At 37.5% G+C, this 18575-nt stretch overlaps 2 protein-coding genes across 2 annotated transcripts; one reads left to right on the top strand and one right to left on the bottom strand.

Moving 5' to 3' along the window:
- Nucleotides 1–2110: 2110 nt before the first annotated feature.
- ube2na (ubiquitin-conjugating enzyme E2Na) lies at nucleotides 2111–11822 on the bottom strand. The gene is made up of 4 exons (XM_041796286.1): nucleotides 11694–11822; nucleotides 4703–4949; nucleotides 4220–4360; nucleotides 2111–3359 (listed from the first exon to the last, which is right to left on the bottom strand). Exons 1-4 carry the CDS (start codon nucleotides 11721–11723, stop codon nucleotides 3322–3324), a joined length of 456 nt encoding a protein of 151 aa, XP_041652220.1. The 5' UTR covers nucleotides 11724–11822; the 3' UTR covers nucleotides 2111–3321.
- Nucleotides 11823–14509: 2687 nt separating this feature from the next.
- Nucleotides 14510–17785, top strand: c1qtnf13 (C1q and TNF related 13). Its single transcript, XM_041796392.1, has 2 exons — nucleotides 14510–14630; nucleotides 16737–17785. Exons 1-2 carry the CDS (start codon nucleotides 14600–14602, stop codon nucleotides 17783–17785), a joined length of 1080 nt encoding a protein of 359 aa, XP_041652326.1. The 5' UTR covers nucleotides 14510–14599.
- Nucleotides 17786–18575: the final 790 nt, after the last annotated feature.

The raw sequence follows: 18575 nt of genomic DNA, 5'->3' as shown, positions 1-18575 counted from the left end.
TACAGAGATGTTAAGATGGTGAGATTTAGTGCCCTGAACTAAAGGGGAATATTTACAATCTCTGCAATACTCGATATACCTAGGCCCTCTATTAATCTGAGCAGATTTTTGTTGTTGGACAAAATTCGGTCTAAATGTCAATATCTCCAGATATTTGTACACACATAAAAGGATTATTGTTATTATGGTATTTTTAATTTATTTATTTATTTATTTATTTTGCATGCTGAATTTGACATTGCTAGTGGTTTTATCTCATGCAATTTTCTTTTTAAAGAAGAATGGGTGAAAACACTTGCATGTAGTGAAAGCTTTAGCTGACATGTTCAAAGTCAAAAAATGTTAAGGCGCCTGGTTGCTGGATCTGTGTGCATCTTTGTACTGCTTTCTGTCTGTAACCAGACATTGGAAAACACTTAAAATTAAAGCTGCAAGCAGCAATAAGGGGCTCTAGACATTCACGCACATCACGGTTTGGTGCGGGTCCAGTTGTGCCGTAGCTGGAAAAATGGCCTGCTCTATAATTTCTGTCAGAAAGTGAAACAGCCATGACCTCATATGTTTTACAAAACATCAAGTAGAGAGTACACAGTAAAAACGTGACGTTAAGTGACTGATTCAAATCATGCAGGGAGTACTGCGTCTCACCAATGGGTGGTAATATACTTAATATGCATTGTTGGTGCAAAGATGTGGTGAAAGAGGGACTCTGATTTAATTTATGATAGCTACTAATGGCTATAAAAGACTATTTGGCATAACTGTACAATTTTGGCTGTATTGTAACATGTTTTGAATCGTTCTAGGCATTTTTTCCTCCTTAAAAGCTGGGGGGGTGGGTGTCTTATAAGTGCAACACTGACATTTTAGATTAGTGCAAATTTTGACAGCTATTTTGTTTTTTTGTCTTAAGAATGAAATGGTTCATAGCTTTAGTTATTTTTAGTAATTTCTACTGCTTATAGCTTTTGTCTTTTTGTTGATGAAATGGAAAGGAATTGTGGTCCAGTTTTGGTCCTTAAAAGTGATTGAATTTAGTGGCTATGCAAAACAGAAATCCCTGTTTTATCTTGAAACAGCGTCTTATTTTCAATACCATCTAAACTACATTTAAAACAACATCTTATTTTGAAAAAGTTCATAAAAAAAAGGAAAAACGAAAAATCTGAACAATTCAGTATGGAGTCAGAATACACCTTACAGGCCAGCAGGTGTCATTATTGAATAATTATAATGGGAAGACTTGAACAGGACAAGTTTTGAGTATTGGACCTTTTTATGATTTTGAATAGAGTAATTTTTTAATTCTCGCGATTATGGTAGAATAACCCAGTCCCAAATAAACATATGGTTTGCAGTCAAAAATCTGCTATATCTACAGCACTTTAACAAGTCATTGTTTGATTTAACTTGTTTTTAAAACCATGAATTTAGGTCTAAGGAAAAAAGGATTTTGTAAACTTAAGCCTTTAACATTATCAAAGCTGTCAGAAAGTTACAGCAACAAAAAATGAGCAAATATTCAGCCAGTTGGCTTCTGTCTGTTCTAAATGGGACTGTATCTAAATCAAATAATAATGGACTGCATTTAATTGATATAAAACAAAGAAAGACCTAGTCTAGTGGGCTTAAAACTATCAAATACTCCTTCAAAAGTTGCAACTGCAGCACATAAAAAATGCTGCATAGTCTATAATTGAATGGTATAACTTGATATTTTTTTACGTTTAAATGTAATTGATCAGAAAATATGAAATATAATCACAAACATGCAAACTTTCTTTGTATATTTTTGTTGCTCATTTTCTGAAACTTTCATCCAAATTTTTCATAAACTTATTTCAAAACTTTCTTTGTATTTTTCCATCACATATTTTTAACTTCTGTTTTAAATTTTTAACCCAAAATCAAAAATGTCAGTTTTTCCATTGAAACTTTCAAAAAACTATGTATTCAGTACAATATAAAGAAAAACTCTTTACTTTGGAGCACTGTTTAACAAGACTAGCCTCAGAGTCGTTACAAACTGACCATCTACCCCAATAAAATGAAGCAATGTACATCAACAGCAATTTTGTCATGTTTTTCAAGAAATAAAGCCAGGAATCTCTTTATTAATCAACAGATTTTATTTACAGAACATAAAAAGTAGCAGGTGGACTGTCTTACACTGAGAACAGGAAACAAATCCTCCTCAGATTGAAAGAATGAATGAATTTTACAACAGTGAATTAAATACAGATATTTCAGTCAAAGACCAATCACAACGGGTGAGTCAAAGCCTTCATTGAACACTTGGGAGTTTTGTTCCTCAACAACCTAGCATCTATCACACAGATAGGTCCCTCAGCACTCCAACCTTTCTCACAACTGACAGACCAAATGTAACCACTTCTTTGTGAAGTAAATGCCATGGGAAGAAGTAAATCAGAAAGCAGAGAAGTTAGTATGGCGACAGCACGAAAGATACACATATAAAAGACTGGATATGGTGATAAAACATATGTGCTAAAACTAAAAAAAGGTCCTCAATGTTCACCCTCCTCTAAACTTTCTTCAACACCACTCACAAGCCTACAGTTTACACTGAGTGGTCGAACGAGTTAATGTGACAGTGGCAGGCTCAGTTTGGTTTTCAGTCATATCATTTGTATTTAATGCAGCCAGATGTGGTTTTAAGAGGAAGTAGGCTTTACATTGTTTCTGCATCCTTATTGTCCATCTACACAGAACAAAATAATGGTCCGTCTCCTGGTTAAGTGTCTAGATACAGTGGGCTAGTAGTAGTTAGCTACTTTAATAAGCAAACAGCGACACAAGAAAACAAAGTTAAAAGAAAATTATTTAAGTATACAATACTGACCACATGTAGCCAATGCCCCCCTTCCCATCCAATCCGCTGCTTCTAAATCCAAATTTCCACCAGTAACGTGGGACTTAGGACACATTCCCCCACACAACCCCACCCCCCCCCCCCGAACGTGCTTGTGTAAGTAGCAGTTGGGAAAGCCTATGAAAATCAATGGACAAAGAAAGCCAGGTGAGAAGATCTAAAACCTCTGCCCATGCATTTCAACAGTAGTGAGTTAGGACGACAACGAGTCATTTCAGTACTAGTGTGCATTTAAATCACCAATTGTCAGCAGTTGTTTTTTTCCTTTACAATATATTCATGTTTATTTCATAATATATATGTATTTATATATTTAAGACTGTGTCCTTTAAATGCAAATGAAGTCAGAAGAGGTCTTGGCAGAACATGAGGAATTGTGTTCACACTTTACTTCCACTTGTATCTCTGCATGTTGGGCTGCTCTACGCTTAATTGTTTCCAGCATAAATCCTGGTCCATGTCTTGGCTGTAAAGACAAAACCCACAAACCTGGATTAGACTAGTGGTTCTTTCACTACTATTGTATGCAAAACTACACATTTTCAGGAAGTGCATGTGTGAATCCAAACAGCCAAGTTTTTCACCCAACTTTACCCAGTGTTTTTTCCTGCCGTCCCCCTGTCAGATTTCTGAATAAAATTGTGAGCCTATGTGTGAACACGGCAGGTAAAAATGTACTATAGCATGGCACTAACACAGGACTAGTGTGTTCTCTGTACACCTCACCACTGCTTTTTTGTGCTTTCAGTTTTTGTGGTGTTGTTGACACAGTAAATTTGTTGAAGGTAGCATTATTATAAAGGCAAAAACTGTGGCCCCATGGTGTCAGAATCTGTTGCTTCTTTAAATATATTATAGATGATGAGTTAACATTTACTAATTCTTTCTTAGTGCCTTTTCTTTGACACTGACTATATTTTGGTTGTTTCACTAGTCTTGTTTATCCCACAATAAAGAGTAAATTTTAGTTGTTTTCTTCAGATCAAGAATACATTCTCTTATGATGGGAAAAGACTGTTTTTTCTCTCTAGACACTGACTTAAAACAGTTCATATCTTAACAGAATAAATGAAAATTATATTATATGACTGGAAAATAGAATAAGCTCAAAAATACAGATGTACATCTGCTTTGCATAACAGTATTTTGACAGACTTTCTAAAAAGGAATGTCTTTGTCAATAAATTATAATCTGTTGGTTAAGAGCTATATGGGTGATACCCTAAATACAGTGAATTGACGGTTTTCCATCATCTCTTTAAGGGCAAACCTAAGAAAATGTGTTTTAAACTACAAAGAAAAAAGCTTTGTTTTTGTAAATCTCACCTGTTTCTATGGCTTGGGATTCATCACTCTTCCATTGCTCTGCAACATCATTTGCTAGAGGATCATCTGGGTTGGGTGCGCTTAGTAATGCCTGGATTGACAGCAGCACTGTACGGATCTGCAGAGCTGGCGACCATTTATCTGATAAGATGAAAATAAGACAGATTAATGAGACTAAAATAGTACAAGAAAAGACGAGGGACAATAGAGTTCAAGACAATAAACGGAGAGGAAAAATACTAAATTAGCAGCATGGGTGTTTCTATTTGTGGTGATGGGAGGAAGTAGTGGCACAAAGCTTCAGTCCAGGGACACACGAGCAAAGTGAGAGGCCGTTGAGATTGTTCTAATATCTCACGTCACTCCCAGGCCAACAACATAGGATAAAACGTACACAGGATTTCGTACAGCAACAAGCCTGACAGAACAGACCGAAGACAGGCATCAAACAATAATGTTAATGCTAAAAGCAGGTGCACATACCTTTCAAAATGTCTAGACATATTCTCCCCAACTTGTCTACATTGGGATGATATATTTTGGTCATGAAGCGTACTTTAGGAGCTGCCATGGGATATTCCTCTGGTAGAAAGAGTTCAAGTTTAAATGTGCCCCCCTCAAAAGGCGAGTCCTGAGGTCCAGCAATGACCACATGAAAGTAGCGAGCATTGCTTTCATCTGGCTCCGCCCTAATGCCTGGGACAGGCTCCTGCAGCAAACGCTGAGTTTCCTGTAAAACAAAATGGAAGTAATTTAAAAAATGCAAATGCACTCTTCCACCATCCTTTACCAAAAACTGTGTTTGAATGAGCAATGCATTATTCACTTTCTCAGAGATATTAATAGCATTCAAACTGCTTATGTCCACGTTGCCTTCAAGGTGGCTGGCTCAGGTTCAAATCCTGCCCATGGCTTCTTTCCTGAATGTCATTTCCTACTCTCTGTTGATCCCTCCATAGTTACCAACTCTCCACTGTCCTATTTGAAAAAAAGGCATAAAAGCCTAAAAATACATCTATAAATGCTTAGAAGCCCAATATCGCAATGCAACCTAATTTGATAACGTAAGGCAGAGTACAGCTGCAAAACTACGGCACAGGCTCAAAAAGAGTGAAATTGTTCAACTTGGAGATGTCACACAGCTCAGAGTAAATCCTCATGTAAATCAATGAGTTACAAAACAGCATGAGCAACTTATCTACATTCCTGCATACTTTTACAACATGACTGTCTTTTGCATATGACGAGTGCAACTTGACAAGTTTTTCCAGAGAAGAAGTCTTATAAATGACCATCCTATCCACTAACTGCAGACACTACTGTATACCCTTTGGAGCCAACTCAGTGCGGTGTAACAGAACACATGCAAATTAAGATATAGTCAGTTTGACTACATGTGCACCATTTACAAAAAAGCTGCTGTATCCCAGAGGCCACTGAACACAGCCTTGTCAAGCCTGATCTTACCATGAGCTATTGCTCAAAAAGTTACTGGAGTCACATTTGGGTAACATCCATTCACTCAGTTATCTTTGCAAAAAGATGAATTGACATTAATTGACCACAAACATAACTGCTTTGTTATTATCCCTAATTGTATGACAACAAAGTTGAACAACCACGTGTTTTTCAGATTTTAAAAAGTGAAAAGGCTATGTGGTTACTTATTTTTTAACTTGGGAGTGTAATGTCATAAACAGGACAAGAACAGTGGGGGGAAATTCTCTCCTTTGTTTAATTTTGTATTGGTTCACCACGTATGTGTACAATTTATTATAATTTGCAGCATGCACTTTCATTAAAAGAACACACAAGTTCCAAAACTGTTAAAAAAAAAGGTTTAAACTGACATTTAAAAAACTTTTAAGGAGTTTGACATGAATGTTGATGTGTATGATTATAAATCTCTAGAAAAGTCTTGAAGCTGAATGCTGACTTCTGAATAATCAGCCACCTGTGAAACTGTTTTAGAAACATTAAACACTCTTTCTGTAGTATGGAGAAAAAAACTTTTATAATGGGCCTTCTAAATGAAAAAGGAGAGAAATATTGGGAAAACTGTGAATGCCTCAAATGAAGAGACTCGTTATTATCATCCATGTGTGTCAGATTGTGTTCACATGTACTATGTCTGTGTTTTCCATATTTACTTAAAAATTCTAAGACTGCATTGTAATTGGCCTTGTCTGTTTTGTGTTCATTTCTATCATTTTTAAATAAAAAAAGTAATACTAATTATATCAAGAAATAACAACGAGATATAAGGCAACCTAATTTTAACCTACAAGTGGCAGAGTTCTTTGAAACCATGCTTCCTGTTCATTGCAGGGTTCCCTCCTCCCTAAAATTTTGATTACATGTGATACATACATATGGCTGTCTGATGTTGTGACATTATAGATAGCTTGTCTTCTGTGGCCTTTAGCCACAATGATTTTGGTCTGGTGCTGCACATTTTATCTAATCTTGATGTCAGGCTGTGGAACTGCATAACTGCATAAGGCTGCAATTTTCTGTATGAAGAGTACTTGAAAGGTTTACAAAAATGCCTTTAACTTTACAACAGTGCCTCTATTAAACTTTGTAGAAGTACCTTTATTTAAAAAAAAAAAAGGAAAAACACATTTTTTTTAAATATTGTTGTTCTGAAAACAGTTCTGTACTTAATGTATTTTATATGGTACTTAGCTAATATTTGCATGTTCTGAATTAATAAAGCTTAGTGTTTTTTTTAATTTACCATCATTCTGCACATTTTAAAGTGAGTTATAAAGACTGAAATTTGTTAATTTGTTCATCCTCAAACACTGAACTGTGTGTTTTAAGGACTGAATTTTTGGGTCTGAACTACATTTAAATATTGACATCAGTGTCATAAACTGCACTGCACTGCGCCTGCAGGGCCACAGTGGGCAAGTATTATGCTTTGTAGTAAATCATAATTGACAACTACAATAAAATGATAGTTTGTGGTAATCTACATCTTTTCCAAGCATTGAAGTAAAATGTACAAGACAATCAAGGCCTGGGACACAGGCGTTTTTTTCAAAAAGGGATCATAACAAAATGTAAAATGACTAACCTTTGGAAACGTTGACTAAAAAATCTATCACAAGACACAAAGCAGCAACAGTAAGTCAGTAGTGTTTTGCCTGCATCCATCATGCAAATCTTGATTCAAAAAGCTGGTTAAAAAAATGGATGACGACTGAAAAAAATTAACTGACTCTCAGGGGTACAAATGCAATTGCAAAATTGACCTTCTGTTGTTGTCCAAAGATAAGGATATTGTTGAAAATGATCACATGATGGAAATTTTTTTATTAAAACACACATACTGTACGTCTCTGAAAGCACTGTTGTTAAGGGAAACTGAAATGGCTTGGTGAATGTGGACTGTGGTCTGCAACAGTGGCTCAGTGCTCAAATTATTATGACTCTTTTGGGCTAGGTGGTTTTCCTTTTTAGAAGGGACACTGACTCAGCCACTGCAACTCCAGACACCACAGCTTTCATTCCTATCAGCCACAGTAGTGAGGCCTCTCCCATCTAAAAGTGACAGCAAAGCAATTAAAAGAAATACACCTTTACTGTGAAAGAGCTGCCTGTATCTGACATGTCGTGTAGTATGCATGAGTCATGAATGTCACACTAGAGAGGCTCCTTTAACAAAGATATGTAAACTAACAGCACAGGCTATCATTATTTTAACTCATTCAGTTAGCGTTGGCAATAAAATGATTCTGCCAAATGTGGTTGTAGCCCTTCTAAAAAACAAGTCCACCCATCCTCCTGTTTAAAATGCAGCAGTTTCTAAACGTACCATACCTGACTGAAACAATGACTTAAAATAATGACAGTATCATTACCTAAATGTGGAAAGGTAGCATGTCAAATAAAGCCTGGCAAAGCCAGGAGCACTCTTGTTTTCAGTCTTTCCTTTCCTGATTGCAACTGGGAGTGGGATTCCTGAAATGTTTCAGATAACCCATAGACAAAACCATGCAGTGAAAACACAGACGGGATGGGGGCTCCCAGTCCCAGTCACACGCTCTGAGGGCTCAAGGGCTTGGACCACTAAGCACTGTTCCCATCCCTCACTCCTTTCCCACAGTTACTAGTTTGCCATCTGCTTTGTCATCCACCTGTGCAAATTCTCTTCGAAATTAGTGTTGATTTAATACTCTCTAACCTGTAATTTAACATAGGGACGTTTAATACTATTTTCTTCTTTCCATACTGATTCTGAAAAAAAAAAAAACTTGAGTATTGAGGTACCCTCCAATAACAGTGTTATTAAAAAATGCACATAAATTTGTGTGGGAAATTTGAAAAAAAGAAATGACTGATATTTGTATAAAACATAAAATGTGTTACAAATAAAATTTGTTCTTACTGTTATTGCTCAGTTGACTCTAACCAACATTAAAGTCTTTTCTAGTGCTACCGGGGTGGCTGTCGAGCTATAATTGACGTCAAACTAGTCAGTTTTCAGGGGGGTTATGGTATCTAATTGGTGCATTAACTTGTATACTGTTCTGATAAAACTATTAAAGATAAATACTAAAGTTAGTGTATTTTCAAAGGCAATAAAATCAACAACAGTTAGGTGTTCAGTCAGACCAATCTCTGTTTCCATGTTTCAAAACAGTACAATATCTGTTATTTTAATGATCAACAGTATCAGAGTAGCCCTGAAACCTATGCAGAGGCCTGCAGCCAACATGCACCTCAAAAATGTACCTATGCATCGCAGCAACCTTGACCACAAGCCCTGTGATTGGCTCACTGGGTAGCATGGAGAGACTGCCAGTCCTGTGTAATGTCTGCTGGCATATTATGTGTACTCTAGCGTAAGATAAATAGTTGTGGTTGACAGTACAATTTAATCAGACACCTATGCTGGCATTCAAAAATTTCACGTGTTTTCTCATACAGTCCTCTCAGTAGCCAAACTAGTGCCAAAAATTCCCACATCCTCTGCCAAAGTTGATTCAGCAGCAATTTAATTCCATCCCCCTTTAAATTCTCCGTTAATTTCTTCCCTGTGTGATAAAAGCAAAAAAATCAACTGCTGCTAAATATTTATCAGCTCCAATTTCAACTTTACATAATGTTTTTGTTTTTTTTAAGTTGCAATGGTTCCCTGTACACAAACAAGCAGGAAATAGGGCCAGGGACTGGCATGAAAATCCGCTGGTGACTTACATCTGGTATTGCAGAGAAACACAATGAATGCACTTTAAAAATAAGTGTATCATTACCATTATAATATTGTTGTTATTGTTATAATTATTATTCTTGTTATAAAGTATGTAGCAGTGTTAATTTTGGCAGCTATTTTCAATTTAAGTCTTAATCTTAAGATTAAAATGTTTTTTTTTTTATTTTAGGCACATTTTCAGCCATTTCTACCCTTCATATAGCTTTAGTTTTTATCTAGTTTATAGTTTTAGTCTGATCTTGGTGGAGGAAAACTCAAAAACCTTTGAGTCAGTTTTAATTCACAGAGCGTTATAACATTTTAGTAGGCCTTGGCAATATAGCCTAAAAATCTAACCCCTGATTTTCTGTTAAAAAAAAAATTATATGTACAATTTTAAACGATTTTTTCCTATCCTTGATTAAAAAACACACAAATGACCAAAAAAATAAAAGTATGTTTTTGTTTTATTTTTTTAATTAAATGTAACAAATACCAACTGAATGTTCCTCTTTGTTAAGAGCAAGCTGTAATTTGATCTCAGAAATACACCTTTTTACTGCAAGGAGAGTTTACATCAACACAGAAAGGCTGCAATTATTTGTAGAAACCTGTGATGGCATACAGATTTCATGTCTGAGCATAAAATGAAAAAACATGTTTTTCTTTTTTAATTTCTGTATTTTAATCTTAACTTTTAGTCAAACCATTCATTTTCTTGCCTGAATCTGGTGCTAAATCATACTGGTGTTTTCGATGCACTCTGCGAAAAGTGGGATCCCTGCTTTGTACAGCAGCAAGGTAGTAGAGATACAGATATGTTGTATTTTGCCGCATTTACCCGAAGAGAAGAAATATCATGGATTTTAAATGTTAGACTAAAATTAAATAACATTTTAGTCTTGTTTTGGTCCCCTGACAAACAAAACTAAACTTACTTTTAGTCAGAGTTTTAGTCAACGATTTAAGCTAGTCTTAGTCCCGTCCTCCTCATGGAAAGAAGGTTGTTCACTATCATTTTTACTCATAGTTATAGTTGTCAAACCAGTTGTAATGTTTATAATGGTGTGGTTTAGTACATTGTAGCTACAATGCAGATTCAGCATAAGGTATTAAAAGGCTTCAGTCTGTAATTCTTGACAGTTGAAAACAAACTACTCAAGGTGGCTGAGACTTCAATTTCCATATCAAATCAGGTATCTGTACCATTTGATTTTTTAATATCATGTCAAAGTTTAAAATTCCGGTATAATGACATTTCTAGTTAATTTTAGTCATTTTGATTCTCTCTTACAACTTTGTAATAGTTTTGATAAACAACGTTGAAGTTTGGTATAAATTTGTCATGACCTCGGGGCATATCTTATAGCTTTAACTTATATTGCAGCAGTCCTCGTGAAGGTCCGTTTGACTTCCTGCTTTTACTTTTTGGTGTTTGAATTAAAGGTTTACATTTGAGGGTCGCAAAGGACATCTGACAACACTTAATGCCATTATATACGACAGGGGATGTAACCCCTCCAATTCCTCCTGTGGACTGACTAAAGCCTCTTTTATTAGATCATTAAAATCACCTGCTAGTGAAACCTCAAGAAACGATCCGACTCATGTCAACAATAAAAGCGATTTCAGGTCGAAGTATCATCATATACCTACGTTACAATGTAAGGTAGTTAGTACGTGACTGCATTTATGACTACTTCATGGCACAAATTTTAAATCCTCGTATAGCAACTTCATCAACAAATACATTTCAATAAAGCTTTAAAATAACGTAAAGAATACACCGTAAAATTACTATTTGATGAAAATATCTGCATAAATTAAAGGTCTAATACGGCCAGAATCATGCTGCTAGCGCTAGCTTAGCTCAGACAAGGCTAACAAACTAGCCGGTGATAGCGCAGTTAGCCTGGTTAGCCGGCCATTCAATCATCACTAAACCCGCATCAGTTGTGACTCACAAACGCTATTCTGCCTGTAATTATATTTCTACAACGTTAATGTTTACTCGTGGCACATCTATCCACAGTTTTAAATTGCGCTGGCGATTTTATAACAAATCTAGCCTCGGTCTATCCGTGTTCAAAATTGAAACGGAAGTTACTTTATCAAACTACCGTTAGCAGGCTGGATGCTAATGTTAGCTTGAACACAAAACTGTTAACCCGGGCGGACCAGGAGATCATTTGGTGTGAAAACCACGTTCGTGGAGCCTTGTAGATGGCAGATAATCAGCACACACTGTAGTTTAAAGTGTAAAACAAATACCTTTATGATCCTGCGGGGCAGTCCTTCCATCTTGCCTTAAATGCGGGATTTTAGCTTTCAGAGCTCTTCTCAGCCGTTGGAATTGACAGCAGACACACGTCTTCCGGGTTGTTTGCGTCATGAGAGCAGCTAGATGGACAGGAATGCAGCTGATGCGCCCAAAGACTCACTCTACGTTTTTCCAGTTTTTCAGGTAACCGACCCATCAGAGCAGTCAGTCAAAAGGAGGATTTTTGCACCTGTTTTTTGGACGAAAGTCTGTAAAAGAAGGTCTGTCTATAGAGTATTAGATATTTAGGCTGTAATAGGGGCATTTCTTTTGAATTCTATATCAGTCCTATCTGATTAAACCTGGGTTTCAATCAACACATTTACCTGTTGATGGAAGTTTGATCAGCCTTTCATGAAAACAAAGTTGAGTCAGTCATTTTAATGATATCTATAAACTTACTTTTACATGTATAAAACATGTCTTAAGAGCAAAGGGACCAAACAAGACCCTGAATTAAACAATGTTAAACATACTTTGATCTTTAAAAATCTATTCAATTTACTTTAAATGTCTTTCTCTCTCATACTTGAGAAGAGAAAAGGGATTTAAAAACGTTCTTATTTATGCTGAATGAGACAAATAGGGCCAGCTTTGGTAATGTGGAGGACCCTTGCAAAGACCAATATGAGGCCTCTCCAAATTTAGCTTAAAAGGAATGACTGCAAGCAAACAAAACCAGGGTACTATAGCCTCCTGACTACCAGTAGTTCAGATTTGTCCTCTGTGGAGGGCATTTTTAAACCCACTGCATACTACTGAATTAACTAATTTTGACATATACAGAGGACATTTAGGGCTTTTCAATGATACCAGATGTGAAGGGGTGGGGCTTTGGTACCTTTTTCTTTCTCTTCAAGGAAAACGGTGTCCATCAGTGCAAGTGCATTTTATGGGAAGAAGAAAAGTAAGTGCATATTACTTTTTATTGAGCAAATTTTAGCTTGAAATTTTGTTGGCCTCATCACAGGCTCAGAGGGTCTCATCACAGGCTCAGAGGGCCTCATCACAGGCTCAGAGGGTCAAATCACAGGCTCAGAGGGCCTCATCACAGGCTCACAGGGCCTCACCACAGGCTCAGAGGGCTTCATCACAGGCTCACAGGGCCTCATCACAGGCTCAGAGGGTCAAATCACAGGCTCACAGGGCCTCATCACAGGCTCAGAGGGTCAAATCACAGGCTCAGAGGGCCTCATCACAGGCTCACAGGGCCTCATCACAGGCTCAGAGGGTCAAATCACAGGCTCAGGGGGCCTCATCGCAGGCTCAGAGGGCCTCATCACAGGCTCAGAGGGCCTCATCACAGGCTCACAGGGCCTCATCACAGGCTCAGAGGGCCACATCCCTGGTTTCGGGAATTGCTTTTTTAAGCATCGTACCAAATAAGCAAAACAAAACAAAAGTGATGATGGACCGTGATGTGGATGTTAAACTCGTTCTTATGTTGACTTTTTGGTATTTTCTTTGGAAATAACTGATTGCCATCAAGGTACGGATTCACATGTATGGTGTTCAGATGTCCACTATAGTGGACACATGATATCTCAAAAATACAACCCCCCTCCCCCCCCCTTTTTTTTTTTTTGGAAAAAAAAAAGAAAGAAAGAAAGAAAAAAAATTCAGTATTCTAATTACCTTACAAAGATTGGGGGACTTCAGAAAATGTGATTGGACAACATTTTTTTTCCTGGTAGTCAGGAGGATATGACACACCCAAATATAAAATGTTAATACCTAAATAGCAAACAGTAGGCCTACTTTATCAGCTCTAAGAAGAGTATCATATTTAAAAATTAGCACAGGGCTCATGCCTTTTTTTATTAAGCATCAAAATCTATTTAGATGGGTGTTTTTTATATACTCTTGGTTTTTCTTATTTACATTCAAAATACACATCTTAATGATAGAAAATAGTTTGAGATGTCTACTTGGTATAACCTATGATGCCCACTTCTTGAGCCCCTTTGGAGCATAAGGCCACAGGCAACTGCCCTAGTAATAAAACCTACAAAGACACGCCCAGATAGTTATTTAAGTTACAATGTCTGGTAAGTGTATTTTTTTTTTTTTATTTCTTGAGGATTTGATTTTTAGGACACGACAAAACAGCATGGGGAAATGCAAGCCCAAGGAAATTTGGCTTCAAGATGAAAATACAGGGAGTAAGTTGCAGGGACAAAGAGTGATAAAGAGATGACTTGCAAACAATTAAAAAAACATTAAAACATAATGTGATGAGAATCAAAAGAATTCAGTCCCACAGAAACAAAAAAACAAAAATACTATGCAGAGCAAAAAAGTAAGTGTGTTCTTATCTTACAGTGTCTTCGATTTGATTTTGAAAAGTGTGCAACAACGCTGAGATGATAACTTCACATGAATCACCCTGAATTCTAGTGGCGTTTTTATAAAAAAAAAAAAAAAGAACTATTAGCTTGCCTTACAGCCAATAATTATGAGTTTAACTTCATAAAGCTTAGCCTAGCAGGTAGAAGTGTATTATAACCAACCGACAGACATGTATTGCAGCAAATGAAAATCTTTTTTCCAGGATTTGTTGACAAAAAACTGTATCATAAAGTGTGCCAAAGTCTGTTAATATTTGAAGCTCTAACAAGGCACACACTAAATGACCAATAGGGTCAGAATTTGCAGCATTTGTTTCTCTATGTTTCTTGCTTTCTTGCTCTCTACACTGACTGGGGGCCATAGATTGGACAGGGTTTAGGGCTCCTCCCCCTGGCATATCTTTACGGTCAAAGGCATTGACTCTAGGGTGTCAGAGAAGTAACACAAGTTTCAGAGCACCAAACTCATAGTGAGCTTTTTTTACTAACTGTCTAAGAAGAAGTCCAGCATGCAATTTCTGTACCGGCATATCTCAGCAGGTGGGTGTCTGTCATTTGTTTCTGTTTTTAGCCTGAATTTTCTGCGTAGAAACAGAAAAAGAACAAGGAAAGCCATTTCAGTCTCTGTGCGCCATAGAAGTCTTGGCAGGAGTATAATATATTTTAGTTGTCTCCAAACACTCAAGATTGGTTAAAATTTATTGAATTAGGTGATCCCTTTATCTGGTTCATTGTTTCTCTCTTTGGTTTATATATTATCTTTAAAATGACAATTCTACAGAAAACTGAACATAATACTTGACACTGACGACTGATTTTCAACATTAAATTCTTATTTAGAAACTTTTATTTAAATCTGGCTGTAGCAGCTGTAGATTTGTGACTGTAGGATAAAGCTGTTCTCTTTTAGCCTGCTAATTCCCTAACAGCAATTCCAGCATTTTGCCCACATTTTAGCCATTAATACACATTGTTAGTGTTTTGTAAAATATGTTTATCACACACAGCTGGGGAAATAACCAGGTGTAAAATCTAAATCTGTAATTATTACTCTTGTTTGTGTCCTTATACATACAAAGTTTCTGCTCATTTAGTGTCAGTGTCTGATAAATCTGACCTTATGGCAGTTCAAATGTGTTTTAATCTTTAATGCATAGTTAAATAATGATATGAGAGGTTTTCCATTAACTCTACCAACTTTAAAGGCCTTTTGATACATGTAACCTTTGTAGAAGCATCTTTTAGCTTTCTGCACCAACTCACTAACCCTCTAAAATTTTCCATTGTTCAGCACACACTAGAACAGATGAACCAGTCGCTAATCTTAGTCAGGCTCTCATTGCACAGAGAGAACAGACAATATCAGCCACATTAGAGTGCTTGATTTGAGTGGCAAGATCGTTCTCGACAGGCCTTGGCTAGACTTCCTCATTTGTTAAACAGAAATTACAGGCAGATCTGGTCTGGTACAAAACAGTTAAAGCCACAACAAATGTAATATACCTTATCAAGTTTTAAGCCGGTCAACTAAACAGCTTTTTTTTCTTGTATCCTACCTTGCCATGCAAAGGTAAGATACAATCCAATTAGTTGTCAGATGATATGTAGCAATATGATATGATTGATGATGATAGGATGGGATACAGTGTATTGTGATTTAATGCAATATACAGTGCCTATAAAAGTATTCACACCCTTGGATGTTTTACCCTCAGTCTTGGTCAATGTAATTTGGCTCTTTCACCAAAAAATACAATAAAAAGAAAACTATTTAATATCAAAGTGAAAACAGATTTCTACAATGTAATGTAAACGAATTATTTAAGCTAAAACAAGTGACTGCATGAATATTCACCCTCTTCAAATTGACTGATCTAACTCAACAAAGGTCCAGCCAGTTGGTGCTAGCAGTCTCACAATTAGGGAAATGAGGATCACCTGAGTGAAGAGAATGTGTCCTTAGTGATTGCAGTATAAAGACACTTGTTTCTGAAAGGTCCAGTCTCATGTTAATCAGTATTCCTGGCTACCATTACACCACAAAGACAATATAACACTCCAAGCAATTCAGAGAAAAGGCTATTAAAAAGTATAAGTCAGGGGAATGATAAAAATCCAAGGCACTGAACATCATCTGGAGCTCAGTTAAATCATCATCAAGAAATGGAAATGTGCCGCATGTGTAAATCTGCCTAGATCACCATTGACTACTCTGAAGGAGTCATGCTGAAATGGCAGAGACTCTGCATACAACAACTGTTGGCCAGGTTCTTCACTCGTCAAAGCTTTATGGGAGAGTGGCAAAGAGAAAGCCACTGTTGAAGACAATGAGTTAAATCTTTACTAGAGTTCACCAAAACGCATGTTGGAGACTCCATGGTCAAGGGGAAGAAAGTTCTTTGGTCTGATGAGACCAAAATAATGCTTTTTGGTCATCAGTGGCAGACACCAAACACTACACATCACCACAAACACACCATCCCTACTGTGAGCAGTGGTGGCAGCACCATGCTGTGGAGATGCTTTTCAAATCAATAAAAGGGTGAAACATCCAAGGGGGTTAATACTTTTTACAGGCACTGTGCATCAAGCAACCTCTGTTTTAAGTCCGTGCCTAACATTCTCCTTTAAATTTCTTTTGAATAGCTCAGTGGAGCACCTTCTGCTACCTGGCCTGTGTATTCATCATGATCTCCTGCTCTCAGCCAGTTTCCCCTGTTCATGCCCCTCCAGTGACAACAGGTTTTCGCTCTGCTTTCTCTGCCACACGAACCAACAGTGTGGTGGGAGGCAAGCAGAGGGCTGTGACCTTCAACAGACTCACAGTCAACATTGGAGGGGACTTCAATCCAGACACTGGCCTGTTTCGCTGCCGCATCCCTGGAGCTTATTATTTCTCTTTCTCTGTGGGGAAGTTCCCAAAGAAAATGCTCTCTGTGATACTGGTGAAGAATGGTGAGGAGGTGCAAGCGATGGCGTATGATGACTACAGAAAGAAAGGGAGGAAAGTTCAAAGCCAGAGCGTCATGATCAGTTTGAAGGAAATGGACACAGTGTGGCTGCTTTTACAGCAGAGCCAGCAGTTTGCTTTGTACAGCAACGCCGGCCCTTACATCACCTTCTCTGGTTACCTTGTCTACCCGGATGTCTCCCCGAGCAGCTTCATCAGCAACCACCTGTCCCCACCCGGGGTGTCATTTCCAAACTGCCTCCCTCAGGCTGACCCCAGGCCGCAGTCGGCCTTCTCTGTCGCACGGACGTCCACATTCATGGGCCAGAGCAGTAGGCAGCAGGACAAACCACCTCTGACCTTTGATGTGGAATATGTCAACATAGGGGGACACTTCAACAGAACCTCCGGCCTGTTCACCTGCCACTTTCCTGGTGCATACTTCTTTGCCTTTACTGTGGGGAAACACCCTCGCAAGGCTGTGTCTGTGAAGCTGATGACTGGGAAGGGTGAGGTGCAGGCGATGGTGTTTGATGAGGATACGTCAAAGAGGCGGGAGATGCAGAGTCAGAGCTTGCTGCTGTCTCTAAAGCAGGGTGATAGTGTGTGGCTGTACAGTCAGCAGGATGAGCGCTACGCTGTTTACAGCAATCAGGGGAGGTACACCACCTTTTCTGGCTTCCTGGTTTATCCTGATGCAGAGACACTCAGTGCTCCCACCTCCCAGGATAGAACTCCCCTCTAAATGTTTAACCTGTGAAACTGTCCCTCTTTTTTATATAAAGAAAATAGTTTAAAATCATTCTGTTGTTTTGGCTGAAAAACTGTCAGTTATTTCTATGTGAATGGGGCAGAAAATATCCTGCTCCTGTGGTCAGTTTAGAGAAAGTACATTTCTTCTCTGTCATTTTTTTTTATCATTATAATACATAGAAGTAGGCATAAAAATGTTCAATTTTTCCCACAAGATGGTGCTAGAAGACAAGTATGAATGCTAGCCAGAATTCAATGGCAATGTTGTTTTTGTCCTTAAAGTGCAATTAGTAGTAAGACAGTACAGACAACTTGCAAAGGGGTTCACAGAGGTATTTAGTTTCATCATTGCTTCATCAACAAGTAGAAAAACAACATGTTATATGACAAAAGTACTAGTGCATGTAAGGAAAAGATGTAAATGGTGTATAGTTTATTAGCATTTACTTACTGTAAAAACTAGAATAGATACATGGAGAAAAAATGCAGAAGAGGGTAATTTAGAGGTACATCATTGTTATGTCAGAGGGCAAACCTAAATATTGTGGATAACCTGATCTCTGTATATCTATGTATGTTTAAAGTCTGATGTTCATTTCAGTAAAATAAGAAATAAATGTACACATTTAATGAATTTAAAATGTTCCGTTTTTTGTTGTGTTGCACAGAATACAATTTGTTTAAGCTATAATACACAGGAGGGAGTGCTGTTGTACATACTGTAGTATCAGCACAGCTGTGATGCATACATCACTAAGTGCTAGATAGTCAGACACAGTGTA

Source organism: Cheilinus undulatus, linkage group 9 (assembly GCF_018320785.1).
Source record: "Cheilinus undulatus linkage group 9, ASM1832078v1, whole genome shotgun sequence".
Lineage (NCBI taxonomy): Eukaryota > Metazoa > Chordata > Actinopteri > Labriformes > Labridae > Cheilinus > Cheilinus undulatus.
The sequence above is the reverse complement of the archived record's forward strand: the minus strand, read 5'-3'. Positions and strand labels throughout refer to the sequence as shown.

Bases quoted from the DNA above. Each gene is read 5' to 3' on its own strand.
- ube2na (XM_041796286.1), bottom strand. From the start codon at position 11,723: ATGGAAGGACTGCCCCGCAGGATCATAAAG. The intron at 4,950-11,693 runs GTATTTGTTTTA...TTTGTTTTACAG, and splicing joins TGCCCCGCAGGATCATAAAG to GAAACTCAGCGTTTGCTGCA. The intron at 4,361-4,702 runs GTATGTGCACCT...TCATCTTATCAG, and splicing joins ATGTCTAGACATTTTGAAAG to ATAAATGGTCGCCAGCTCTG.
- c1qtnf13 (XM_041796392.1), top strand. From the start codon at position 14,600: ATGCAATTTCTGTACCGGCATATCTCAGCAG. The intron at 14,631-16,736 runs GTGGGTGTCTGT...TCTTTTGAATAG, and splicing joins GTACCGGCATATCTCAGCAG to CTCAGTGGAGCACCTTCTGC.